Below are 13,406 nucleotides of genomic sequence, written 5' to 3'. Positions count from 1 at the left end.
CGAAGGCCCTGCGGTGCGGGGGGAGCAGCCGGGACGGGGGCAGGCCGCGGCCGCCCCGGTGACTACATCTCCCGGCAGCGCCCGCCGCGCACACCCCCTTCGGCTCACTGGCCGAGGCAGCGCTCCAATCCGAAGGCGCCGCCGGGGCAGGCCAGCCAATGGGAAGGCTGTTGCTAACACGCCGCAGTTATTTTTAGCACGGCCGGCGCTCGCGCACCTTGCGGGTCTCTCGTCTCCGCCGCGGTGGGGCCGGCCCTGCTCTGTTGGAGGCGGAGGGACACAGGCGTGCGAAGACAAAATAGTTCGGGAGGCGGGAGCGCGTGTCGGGGGCGGGGTCTCCGTGCCCGTCTCGGGGCCGCGGAGGTGGCCGTGCTACTCCTGTTCTCCCCGCGGTGACACCAGCCCGCCCGGTTTGGCCTTGCCCCGTTGTTCCCCAGGGAGATGCGCTCGCAGCCCCCCGGGCTCCCCGCCCGCATCGGGGACCTGGGATCCCGAGGGGTTTGCAACGATGGACGGAGCCGGGATTGCCTTGGGCACGTCTCCCCGAGCTCCTCCACTGTAGCGGGGCGAGGGGCTCCACCACGGGGGCCTTCGCAGACATGCTTGGGGTGTGCAGAGAATTGTCCCTTCGGGAGTACCGGGCTGGCCTTGCCGCTGAGCTGGGGCTTGACCATACCCAGGGTGCGCGGGGGCGGGGACCACGCCGTCCAGTCCCGTCTCTCCCGGCTCCGTTCGATTCCACTCCCATCCCCCCGTCGCCTCAAGCTAAGCCGCTTGGGGAAATTCTCAGGTCAATCCCCGCTAAGGCCGCGGCCCCTTCCCTCCTTCCCTTGAGCTTGGATCCGGAATACTCCCGGTGCCGGGGGGTGGGCAGCAGAAGGGACTCCACCGTCACGCCTTCCCCCCCCCCCCCCCTCCCCCGTCCATCCCCGGGAGCTGCGGACGGCGACGGGAGGGGGAAGTAGTCCCGGCCCGCCCCCCGCGGCCGCATCACGCGGGGCGGGAGCGGATCCGTGCGCCGAGAGGTTGCTAAGGGTGAAAGTTTGCCGTGAGTTGGCTCACTCGGGGCCAGGGCGCGGGCGGCTCTGGGGGCACAGCACCGGCATCCACACCACAGCACCGGGCCCGCCCCGCGCCGTCGGGGACAAGGGAGGGAGGGGACGAACGAGACGGGGCAAAGCAGAGACGAGACCTGCCGGCAGCGCCCTCGGCCCCCGCGACAGCCGCCAGCAGCCGCCGGCCCTGGATCCGAGAACGAAGTAAGTGGGGCCGGGGCTGCTTTCCTCCTCCACACCCCCCTCTTGGGCTGGGGCTCCTCCAGCGCGCGTCCTCTTTGTGAGCTCGGCCTGAGGGGGCCCATCGTCCCCCTCCCCACCAGGGACAGCGATTTACCCGTTCGTGGAGTCACTGTGCGGCTATGGTCCCCGGGGGGATTAATGGGGTTTCAAGGGAGAAGAATGGAGGTGAAAGTCACTGGGTCGGGGACGCTTTGCAGTGCCCCAGTTCACCATTTTGTTCTCCACAGCCTAGTTTGAGGGGCGGGGGGGGGGGGAAGGGGGGGGCGGGATGCGGCTCAGCCCCAGCCCTAGCAGCCCCAAAAAAGGCAGGCTGGGCCCGAGGGCGGTGGTGGGCGCCCTGGGCTCCCGGGAAAGGGGGATGTCGCCGGGGTGTTCCCTTTCGTGCACGACGAGGTCCGAGGGGGAGAAGCCCGGCGACAACAAAGGCGCTGTCGGGGCTGGGCTGGGCTGCCCCCCCACCCCATTTCTCCCGGACACCCCGATCTGCGATGCCCCGCTGGGTGCGCGGGGCCAGGAGCTCGCTCTTGCTGACATATCCCCATCCATCCGACCCGCTCTGTTGGGAACCTTGTTTGCGACCTCGCGTGCCCCACTGGGGCGAAGGGGACAAGCAGCGGGGGGCGGGGGAAAGGGACAGAAGGTTACTGGGCTTCTGGCCTCCCGGACTCCGTCCCGCAGCCGTGGGGGGTGAAACAGCTGCGGGGTGGGGACGCGCCCGCCCATCCCTGCCGAGAGAGAGGGAGGGGAAGGGAAGGGGAGAAGGGGGCGGCTGCCCGGCGGTCCCGGGCCGCGGGGCGTGTTCCCGGCCGTGGGCAGCGCCGGGAAGGGCGGGCGGGCCCCAGCGCGCATGTGCCCTGGAAAATTTTGTGCCCTGCCCCGCCGGGGGACGCGCCGGGCCGGGCGCGGGGCGCGCCGGGAGCCGCAGTCCGGGGAGAAGTAGGTCGCGGGGCGGGGAGGGGGGGCCAGGACTACAGCTCCCGGCGTGCCGAGGCCGGCCGGCACCGGGGATGGCCGCGCTACCGGGGACGGAGGGGCGGCGGGGCTCGTCCCCGCGGGGCCGTTCGGCTGGCGGGGGAAGGCTCTCCGCCGCCCTTGGCGGGGTGCTGGGAAGGGCGCTCTCGTTCCAGACGGGTGTGTCCGGCTGTGGGACCGCAGGCCGCCGTGACAGCCGTCTCTTTAAGTCCCGAGGCGGCGGCCAGCCTGTTGGCAGGGCCGGGCCTCGTTCGGGAGGTCGAAGGGGGATGCCCGCAAGGTCACCCTCCGTGTTGGTGTATACGGGAGGAGAGGGAATCGTTCCCGTGTTCGCTGTTCTCTGTTGAAGTGATGGTCTGGCCTGTCCCCTTCAGCATACCGATAAACGGGGAGTCTGAGGGGGCTCTTGCCTTCCCTCGCAGAGCAGAGAAACAGCTCTTTGTTCCCTGCCAGCACCTCGATGTACATACAGTAAGCCTTTAGTTTGAAAATGCTGGCCTTTATAGAAGACTGCTCAGAATATCACTTACAATTGATACTCAGTAGTTTCTTCTCTCAGAGCCATGATGCTTCAGCTGGATTTTGGTGGGTTTGGGGGTTCTTAAATTTTTTAAAAATTATTTTATCACATTTCAGTGCAGTAGATTGAGGGGATCCTACTGGAGCTCATCTTGCCATGTCAACAACCTGAGAAGCCAGTGACATTTTTGTGCCTTCGGCAGGTATCAGTTGTATGCCTCTACCTTGACAGCTGTTGGTGTTATTCGGCTAATTAACTTACCTTTTTCATAACCAAGGTACAGAGTATTCTTTTTTTAGGAAAATTGGAGAAAAGACAAAAGGAGATATTGTATAATTGTACCTCCTCCACAGCTTTCTGAAAAAAAGTTGATGAGGAACTGGGGTCCTCAATCTATATTGAGACATTTGTATAGCAGATAGGATGTTAACAACTTTTGGCCAGTGTTCCTTTCCCAGTCTTATCTGATCTCTTAATAGATTTTGGATCTGGATTAGAATTTATCACAAGATAAAAGACTTACCAACTGGCTGTTCTCTTCCTGCTTAACTTGCTGGGATCCCAAGGTGTCCTCTCTTTTGAACGTCTCAAAGCCAAAGAAGTTACAGAGCTCCATGTAATCCTCTCTTGAGGTAGTATGGTCTATACAAGCTCTTGTTAGGGTTTAGGTGTGCTCTTTAGGGGTTTGCTTCATACTTAATTTTTGTAGAAAAGGCTCTCTCATTGTGCCAAGACTTTTGCCTTCTGAAAACAGCTTCTTAACTGTTCTTAGAAAAACCATCGTTGCTTATTTCTTTGGTGTTCTTACTTGGATATGGACAGGTTGCAGTGACCTACCAAAGTTTGTTACATTACAGTAATTCCTTAAAGCTGGTTTTAAAGACAAGACTTCTTTTCCGCTCCCTTGTTCCTGTGTGTTTTTATGTTGCTGAGTCAAACCCAAAGGGGGTTCCTTCCCGAACTGGCCTCCTTGTTGGCAGATCAGAGGTGTAGGATCTGTTTCTGGTTACCATCTTCGTAAAGCTAAGTCTCTGTGAACGTGGAGTGGTGCAGAAAAAGCAAAGTATCTGCATCCATTTTTTGCAGTAAAGCTTTAAAATATTTGTGGGCTTATTCAAAGTTATTTGATCCTTCCTGTCCACTAAACTAGACCAAGCAAACAAGTCTGGTCCGTTTTTAACTCCTGCTGACTTAGCCTAGCATGGATACCTGGTTGTGCTGCTGAGATTTTTCAGGGGAATGCTAACTATGTATGTTTGTACTTCATCCCCACCCCCAAATAATTGTCACACATCATAAACCTTGGCTTGAGTGCTGTACAAGAATATCCCTAAAGCCCATTTTAGGAAGACGGTTGAACACAGTGTGTCTCTTTGAGCAAGGTGAGGGCAGCTGAAGACAGAGCAGCCTCTGACTAAGCCGCCAATTAAAAACTGGATATTCTTCTTTCCCCTGGAGAGGTGTGGAGGCTACTGGAAGTGTGCTTGCTCTTAAAATATCTGTGAGATTCATCTTCCTTGGATGAGTGACAGAGCGTAGTGCTGACATACCTGGTTTTGGGTTTTTTGTACCCAGACAAACATTGTTTGCAAATCTGTGTATAATTGCAGACTTGAGTGTTGTGGTTTTGCATTGTGTTTTTGTGGGTTCTCTCCATTTCGGAGACCTCCTCACAAGGCAGAGAGAGAGAGAGAGAGAGGAGGGAGGATTACTTCAATCTTTGGCAAGCAGTTTCAGTTTTTATTAAGTAGGTATCTGATTCTGGCAGAGCTGATCTTCCCTCTGTGCAGGGATAAGCGATGTGAGCTGTATTGATCAGGCTGTTGGTATGTTTGTATTTTGTGACCTTATGTACATTTGCTGTCCCACTCTCCCCACCCAGCAGACTTGAACTGAGATTTTGTGCTTGTAGCTAGGCAGAGTCTCAACTGGATACACTTAATAAGATATGTGCCTGCTAGTCAAGGGGATGGTAAACATGGGCTGGCAGCTGGTGCCCCGGCACCCTCCCTCGCTCCTTCTCGTCCCTTCTGCGCTTGTGCCAGCAGGACGTGGCACCCGGCACAGCCACCCAGCCTCCTGGAGAGGCCAGCCCTGCTGTCCTGAGCACAAGCAGGTCTCTGCACAAAGCTGCTGAGCGAGTCACGAGGCTGTTCAGGTGCTGCACTTGTGCTCTGGAGAGGCAGCTGCAGGTGAGCTGTGCTGGAAGCAGCTGAGTGCCAGGCCAGGAGAGGTGTGTTAAGTGTGCTGCCAGAGCAGACAGTGGCCTGCCGAGTTACAGCAGCAGTGCTTGGCAGCAAGGTGAGTGTGATGTATGTACTTGCATTTGGGTAGTGGCTGCACCCTTATTTCTTCTGAGAGGAGCAGGGAGAGTTCTCTCTATCAACATCCCTCTGTTTTGAGGATCAGTAGGTTTGTGGTGCCTCTCCTAGAGAGCCTTACTTCTTGTTAGTATTTGTGCAAACTGCTGATTCTGCTTTGTTCATGAAACAGGAGGAGACTTGTTGTGTTCTCTAGTCTTCATCCATCCTTTTCTCTCTTTCCCTAGGTCTCTTTGGAGTCAAAACTTGTCTATGTTTCTGTCATTTTGTCACTTCTAATACACTGCCCTGACTTGCTTGCTGGGAAGAGAGTATGCATCTGGAGATCAAAGTTGCTCTTAACTTCATCATCTCATACCTGTACAACAAGCTTCCTCGGAGGCGGGCAGACCTGTTTGGTGAGGAGCTAGAGCGCCTGCTGAAGAAGAAATATGAGGGTCACTGGTACCCAGAGAAACCTCTGAAGGGATCTGGCTATCGCTGTGTTCACATAGGGGAGACGGTGGATCCGGTGGTGGAGCTGGCAGCCAAGCGGAGCGGGCTGGCTGTGGAAGATGTGCGTGCCAATGTGCCAGAAGAGCTGAGTGTCTGGATTGATCCTTTTGAGGTTTCCTACCAGATCGGTGAGAAAGGCTCTGTTAAGGTTCTCTACCTAGATGACAGTGAGGGCTGCAGTGTCACAGAGCTGGACAAAGAAATCAAGAGCAGCTTCAACCCCGACGCCCAGGTATTTGTCCCTATCGGCAGCCAGGACAACTCGCTGTCCAATTCTCCGTCCCCCTCCTTTGGCCAGTCACCCAGCCCCACCTTCATCCCTCGCTCTGCGCAGCCCATCACTTTCACCACTGCCACCTTTGCTGCCACCAAGTTCGGCTCAACCAAGATGAAGAAGGGTGGAGGAGCCGGAGGAGGGGGCGGTGGAGCAGGGGCTGTGCAGCAGCCGAGAATGGTCAGGTCTCCCACCACCAACCTGCTGAAGCACAAGGGCCTCTCCCTGTCCATGCACTCTCTGAACTTCGTCGGAAGCGCTGGGAGCCAAGCCCCGCAGTCCCAGCTCTCCCCCAATGCCAAGGAGTTCGTTTACAGTGGCGCCTCGCCGGGAGGCAGCAGCCTCTTCTTCGATGGTATTGCCAGTGAGAGCCAGGCCAGCAGCATCCCGCCAGCATCGCAGTTCAATGCCAGCACAGGTGGTACCTTCGATATGGCTCAGGTCTTCAGTGGCAGCACCAATAGCCTCTTTTTGGAGAAGTCTCCCTTCGTGGAAGGACTCAGCTACAACCTGAATGCCATGCAGTATCCTAGCCAGTCGTTCCAGCCCGTCGTCCTGGCCAACTGAATACAACGGAAGGAGAGTATTTTGGGGCAGGGAGGGAGGGGGGAAACAAGAACAAAACAAACAAACAAGAGGGAGAGAAAAGAAAAATAGAAATATACAGAAAATATTAAAACCTTACAAATATAGGTTCTTGGGAAAAGAGAGAGCTCAGTGTTGTTGCGCTGTGCTGGTAACGCTCCTGAAGCACTGAATTGTTTTTTAACTCAGTACCTGTGCTTTTTTCCTACTCACTTTTTTACTCCTTAAAATGAGTCTTGGGCTTTTTTTTGGTTTGTGTGCCCTCTTCCCCCACCCCAGCCCAGGACTGGTGTAACTTGTAGGTCACAATGCTCCTGATTTCCTGCACCACCCCCTGCCCCACACTGGACACAGGGTCCTTCTACCTGGGTGTAGGGATGTCATCTTCATACCACTGTGCTGGAGGAGGGACAAGAAGAGGATGAGTCAGTGTTGGTGGGGACAGACACAGTCTTGTTGCGTGCTAGCCAGAATGGGTGGGTGAGCTTGCTTTTTCTGTGTACACAGAGAACATCTCCTGTGCCCACGGGCACAGACCATTGTGCTGTTGTGGCTCCAGCCCAAGCTGGCATCAGCTGTTCTGTGTGCTGAAAAACACTAACTCTTCTCCTTCACCATCTCGCAGCACATCACAGTCAGGGCAGAGCGTTACTGTGAAATGGCTTCTTCCTGCTCCCTTCCTCATCTGCACTTCCAGTTGTGGCTACAGGGGCACAGTGGCTTAGTGGGTCTGGTTATTGGACCTTTCTGTACCTGAGCAAGAGGGCTTTTTTATGCTCTCTCAGAGCTGCCCAGTCAGTCTGGATGACAGCCCCTGTGGTGTAGAATCACCACCTGCCTCTCTTTATGACTTGGGGGAGGTGGCACTGAACCAGCTGGACCCCACTTGGACCCTTCCCCCACGTCCCAGATCTTCTCCCCAGCAGCAGGGGCCAGCATCCACTTGGGGTGGCCTCTGAGGTCAGAGTTCTCATTATCTGCTGTGAATTAATCTTCATGTCTCAGAGAGGAAATTCCTTCCTTTTTAGTTAGTGAGGCAGCACAACTTTTCAAGAAGATAGGGTGATGTTGAAGCTGCTGTCTTGAGTGGTAGCATAAGGGTTTATGCTTTCAGCCAGGCATGCACCTGACTAAATCCCTTCCCTTGCCTTTCTGGAGAAGCATGAGGCTGATCCAGTGAGAAAAGGAAGCACCTATCATAAATTCCTCATTCCAGCCAGATCACATCAGCATGGACAGCAGCAAGCTTAGGGCAGAGCTGGGATGGGCTCTTCAAAGGCAAGTGGTTGTCTCAGTCTGTGAATGTAAGGTCCCTCTTCACAGCAGGGATGGGATATGGGACTCTGCACCTTTCTCCAGGATGGTGTGTTGCAGTCAGGCAATAGTGGCTGTTCAGCTTGATCCCTTCTGTGTTGAGGACTCCAAAACCCACCTTCACAGAAAGCCAAAGGAGGACTGCTTTATGCCCAGGAAGGATGGAGGCTTTTTTGGTGGGAAGGGAGGTTTCTTCAGAGGCTGCTGTGTGAGCATGGAAGTGTGCAAAGAGGAGAGAGGTGGAGATGATGAAACTCCAGTTTTTGAAGTTCTCAGTTTAAATGAAAAATAAGCTTTTGCTGCTTCCCAAACTTGAGGTTTGGTTTTCTTTTAATGATGCTTCTTGGAGCACAGTCTGAAATCCACTCCTCCTGCACTTGTGGAACCAATGTGCTCTTTCAAGAAATCTTTGTTTCAGGTGAGATGAGCTTGACCATGTGCTTTTCCTGCTCCCTTCCCTGAGATGGAGGCACTCCAGCCCTTTTGTAGTTGTGTTGCCACTGAGCATTTGCAGAAGGTAATGGGCTGTCCCAGGGAGACTGTCTCTGCCCAGAGCTCTCCCAGGAGAGTTTCCAGTGCACCCTTCCCCTCGATGGGTGATAGGGTGCACAGTCCTGACCTTGTGCCCAGCATGGGTTCCCAAGCAGGCTGCTTGCTATTGAGCTATGACCAATGCAGCAGGTGGGTGAGGAGAGCAGAGCCCAGCCAGTTTCCCCAAAGCTGGTGCCCACAGCCTCAGCCCTGCAGGTTTCCGGACTAGGACAAGTTGATGAGGAATGGCCCAGTTGTGTTTCCCTTTTTTCTTTTCTTTGAACCTACTGCTTTTAACGGATGCTACCACTGCCATGAAGTCCTTCTCCCCAACAGGGTGCTGCTGGGTGCCACCCCACATGCTGCACTGGACTGTGAGGGGTGTTCAGCCCCTGATGGCAGGACCTGGTCCAGTTGCCCCCCACTGTCCCCACATCTGGCAAAGCCACCTGCGAGCCGCTGCCGTGCGACAGCGTGCTCTCCTCCAGCACAGGGAGGGAGGGAAGAAGTGGGGGTGTCCCCTGTCCACTTGCTTATGTGTGTGTGAAGCTTTGATGCTGCTTTGCCCTGCCACACGTATTTATACCTGCTTTAAAAATAGTGGTGTGAGTGGAAGGAGGAAAAGAAGAGGGACCAACCTCTTTGCATCTTAAAAGGAAAAAAGTGTGCTTCAGAAATGTTCCTCCAGCATCAGGCAGCAATGGAAACTAATGGCCTTTTCAGGTCTTTTCTAGTCTTGGATGTAGGCGTTCAGCTTCAATTTTATTTTTTAAAAACCTGCACTAATTTACCTGGTTTCTTAGGAAGAGAAGAGAGAAGATTTTTTTTTTTAACTTTTATTTTTTATGGGTTTATGTTCTTTTTGTTGATGTCTGTTTGTATTGAATAATTTGCTACATTTGTAAAATGTAAGAGGTATATATAATATATGTATATTTCTAACGTAAAAAAATGTAATTTTTTTCTTTTCAAGATTTTTTCTTAAAAAAGAGGAGAGAAAAAATATTTTTTCAGGAAAAAACTTTAAAAAAAAAAAGAAGTGGTGAAGATTCCTTTCTCCCCACTCAGCCTCCCTTTCCTCCCGCCCCTCTCCAAGGAGTGAATCGACAGTTGCCTTGTGGGAGAGGAGTGAAAGAGGACAGAAGTCTGTATGTCTCCGAGTGGAGGGTTTCTGCGTGTGCTCTGCTTGGGGTTTTTTTGGAGAAGGGGACTACTGAGAGGGGGAACCAGGGGGTTGCTGTCTTTTTCTTTTTTTTTTTCCTTCTTTTTTTTTTCTTTAGCGAAGGAGGAATACAATCAGAGTTTTGTATTCAGAATGTTGTGCAATATTTTGGAACGGGATATTGGTGTGTCTAGAGATTTAGTTAAAAACAAACAAAAAAAACCCACAAAAAGGTTGATCAAATCTGTACAGTTTCTATTGTTCCAGATTTTTTTAAGTTTGTATTAAAAGCATGATATAATAACGGTTTGTCGTGTGATGTGTGCTAAGTGCAGAGAGAATACCTCGGACATGTCTAGTTTTGGGTAAGGAGGGGTACAGCCACCTTTGGATGAAGTGGTGCCCAGTGTCAGCCTTGCAGGCAAGGTCCTGGTTTCACAGCATTAGGAATAGCTCAGTGATGCCCAGGATTGTGCAACATGGCCAGGACAGCTGTCTCAGTGACCTCTCCTGCTGCCAAGAATAGCAGCACATAGGAAAAAGTGGCGATGTGCCTGGCTATCCCTGCTCCTGCTGTGATTCAGCTCCCTGGAGTGGGGGGGGGGAGCGGAGGGAGCCTTTGGTGTATGGTGCTTTGGGAGCCTTCAATCAAGCACCAAAGTTCTTAAAATACCCAAATTCTGTGGCAGCTCACTAGGACCATCACCTTTGAGGCAGGGTTAGGAGCCCTCTGGTGTAACTCATGGGGTAGATGAAGCCCCCCATGGCAGTGCTTCCTGCAGAGAGGTGCTGATTTTGGGTTGATTTCTTTCCCCTCTGCACAAACCAGTTTGTGTTTATTCTGGGGTGGCTGGGGTACTTGCTAAGCAAAGTGAGCATCGAGGTACGTATGCAGGCTCTGTCCTCCCTGCTGTGAACGTTAATCCAAGGTGACTTCCCATAGTAGCGTGGGCTTGAGGTTGGATATGAGAACATGCAGTAATGATAGTAGTCTGATTTTGTTTTCCTTTGTAAACTCTCACTGCTCAGTTTCAATCAGAATTTCTGTTCAAGAGAGCTCCTTATTAGCAAAAGATGAGATGGCTGAGGAAGGTGCTGAAATGCCTATCATGCCCCACATGTGCTGCTGGCTGTGTGACCCAGCTTCCCCAGCCCCACCACACTCCTGCTGCCTCCTGCTTGAGGAGTGCCTCAAGTTCCCTATGCTGCCTCCTTAAAAAGCTGTTGAAGGGAGCTGCTCTGAATGTCCTTGAGGAAACCAAACAAGAAACTGGAGCTGAGTCCCACTAGCATCCCCCATGCCTCCTCAGCCCCTCTAGCCTAAATTTCTTCTTGGGAGAGCTCACTATGCCCTTGGCTTTGTGAGCCCCAGGAGCTGGGCTGCTGCTCATGCCTACTGTGTGCCGCGTGACTGTCACACTGCACTAGGCAACAAAACTATTTTTTCCCCTTTGTGTCTCAAACTCCTTGTAATCATTTATCTAAAGCATGCACAACACTTGCCCTTAGACATGTTTTTGGAAATGGAAAATCAAGGGTGACTATGTGCCTTCCTGATCCTTGCCCTGCATTTGCTCAGCTGTGACGCAGGGAGGCACGGAGCCTTTCCCTTTTTGGGCACAGGTAGGGCCTGGAGTTGGCTTACAGCTGATAGCTGCACAGCCTGAGCAGGGATTAGGGAAGAGGTTTTAGTATAGCCTTGTTCCTCCCAAGGTATTTGTCACTGTTCTGTCTCAGGGAGCAAGAGGAGTGTAGGGAGCTGAACCCCATGTAGTGCAGTGTGCAGGGAGAGGCTCTGCCTTCCATCAGCCTTCAGAGGGGAGCTGCTGGACCCCTGTGTTGGGCCAGTGTGGGGTAGTGCCTGGGTGTGGGAGTGTTTGCTGGATGTTTGGACAGTGACTGAGTCAATCCCCAAGCAGCTTGCTCCAGCAAGGCACAGCAACAAGATGGGACTTGTCTCCTGAAACCTCCGAAGTGAGAGGTGTGGGGCTATTGTTTAGACACCTGTGATAGGGGGCTCCGTTATTAAGAAGGAAACTTGCAACTTGAGTCACCAAGAAGGCAGGCTTCTGCCTGAAAGGAGGAGACAGTAGAAAATGCCACACTTCAACCTGGGGCTTTTCAGTCTGTGACAGCAGCAGCAGCAGTGTCTAACTCAAATTGGGCTGTTTGGGGAGTAGGGAGGGACTGGTGCCCAGAGGAAAGCCTTAGACAAGCAGGAAAAGCCATTCCCTGGACTGTGTTTAAAATACAGGCCCAACAAAATAGCTTGAGTTTAGTTCAACAGGAGAGGATCTCCTGCTACCCCAGAGCCTCTTGGAGATTTGGAATTACCGGGATTGAATAACACATGGCATGGGCGCTGCCAGCAGCGGGTGCCTCCGTGTCCCAGCGCTTGCCGACATGCCAAGACTGGGAGGTGGAAAAACACCACTAGTGGGGGGGCCAGGACCTGCTGAGTCCTTGGCATCCCCAAGGAGTTTTCCTGCCAATGCCACCTGCTCCATGCTCACATGGCTGCAGCCACAGCACTGCCCATGGCCCCAGCGGGTGTGAGGGGCAAGGTTGACACCATGGTTGCAAAGGGCTGGACAGGTCTTTCCACCCCTCGTGTCCTCTGCCAGAGCACAGGCACCAGCCCAGCTGCAGGCTGTGGCCAAGGTTAGCCACCTCCAAAACCTTGCAGTTTTTCCTTTCGTTTCTGTGGCAGGGCTCCAATTCAAACACAACCGGGGGCATGTTCACCCCCAGCCTTGCAGAGCTATTCTTCTAGTGTCCCCCCACTGCTGCCTGCCTTGTCACCTCCAGAAACATGATATTTTTATAAAGCAGATAAAGAGTGAACCTTTCACCCTCCATCCCTACAACACTCCAGGGAAGGATAAGCCTCATCTGGCACACATAGTGCTTTTGACTTGTACTGCTTAGTGAAGGGCACGTTTTGTGTGTGGCCATTGCCAAAAGTGACTCCAGCATGGTACATGCATATGTCAGGAAGGAATGTACTCTTTTTTCTTCTTTAAAAAGCCCTCAGAAGGCACAGGAACAAGGTAGGAAGAGAGGGTCAGGACTGAATTTTGCCTCTTTGCCTTGAGCAGGGGCAGGGAATGGTACAGGTGACAGTGTGTTCTCCTTCTTCACCGAATGCCAAGAAGACAAGAGTAGTCCCCGTGTTATTCTGCAGCTGCTGAGTCCTAGTGGAGGGGGGGGGAAATTTGTGCTTATTTTTGTTGGCCTCACGCTGCTGGCACAGTTTGCATGCTGAAGGACGCAGATCCTCAGGAGGGAGTGTGTCCCTCCCACTTGACAGGGTGTTTCCACCAAGGACAAAGTTTTCTTTCAAGTGAATCAGCCAGAAACTGCTTGCAGAAGGTGCAGCTGGGGCTTTCATCAGGCAAAAATGAACCTGAAATGACCCACACAAGGTGTAGGGAGGGCAACGGGCAATGTTGCTGCAGCAGGAAATGCTTCTTTCACGGGGCTCGGTTGCAGAGCTCAGCAAATTCACGCAAGGGCCAAGTCCAGTTTCCCTCAGCAACAAGCGTTCTTGCATTTCCTGATCTTCCTGTGGTCAGGTTCAGTGTCAACATGTGCTGCTGCAGGCTCTCTCAGAAGCATGAGTGGCGTCACAGCAGGCCTCGGGCACCTTTCCAAAATCTACCAAGGTCATCCTCTGTCCCTACCCATGTCCAGCATTGCTGGGCTGCTGAGCTGCAGCTGGGAGGACACTCCGGATGTCCCCCACAACATCCAAAGTGGCAGCACTTGCATAATGCACTGGGCAAATGAGGGACACACAGAAAAATTGGGGGGAGCCACAGAGACTTAATCTGCCAGGGGAGAACTGGGGCTGGCATCCTTGTGGGGACAGACTGGCAGCACAGTGGAGAACACAGGGAAGAGAGCAGCAGTTGTGTCTGGAAGGCCACAAACA

At 53.4% G+C, this 13,406-nt stretch overlaps 1 protein-coding gene across 3 annotated transcripts; it reads left to right on the top strand.

Annotated features, from left to right (window-relative positions):
* Nucleotides 1–909: 909 nt before the first annotated feature.
* Nucleotides 910–9,776, top strand: TOB2 (transducer of ERBB2, 2). Of its 3 annotated transcripts, none has more exons than XM_071423002.1 (2): nt 910–1,259; nt 5,339–9,776. In XM_071423002.1, exon 2 carries the CDS (start codon nt 5,425–5,427, stop codon nt 6,445–6,447), a length of 1,023 nt encoding a protein of 340 aa, XP_071279103.1. In that variant the 5' UTR covers nt 910–1,259; nt 5,339–5,424; the 3' UTR covers nt 6,448–9,776. The 3 variants fall into 3 exon arrangements, with proteins under 3 accessions (XP_071279103.1, XP_071279104.1, XP_071279105.1); XM_071423003.1 differs by lacking the exon at nt 910–1,259 and adding an exon at nt 2,132–2,234; XM_071423004.1 differs by lacking the exon at nt 910–1,259 and adding an exon at nt 2,414–2,992.
* The last annotated feature ends 3,630 nt before the right edge of the window (nt 9,777–13,406 follow it).

This window comes from Agelaius tricolor, unplaced genomic scaffold (genome assembly GCF_023055355.1).
Source record: "Agelaius tricolor isolate 1412-34295 unplaced genomic scaffold, bAgeTri1.0.p SCAF_3, whole genome shotgun sequence".
NCBI lineage: Eukaryota > Metazoa > Chordata > Aves > Passeriformes > Icteridae > Agelaius > Agelaius tricolor.
Note: the sequence above shows the minus strand (reverse complement) of the source record. Positions and strands in the feature narration are given on the sequence as shown.

Bases quoted from the DNA above. Each gene is read 5' to 3' on its own strand.
- TOB2 (XM_071423002.1), top strand. From the start codon at position 5,425: ATGCATCTGGAGATCAAAGTTGCTCTTAACTTCATCATCTCATACCTG.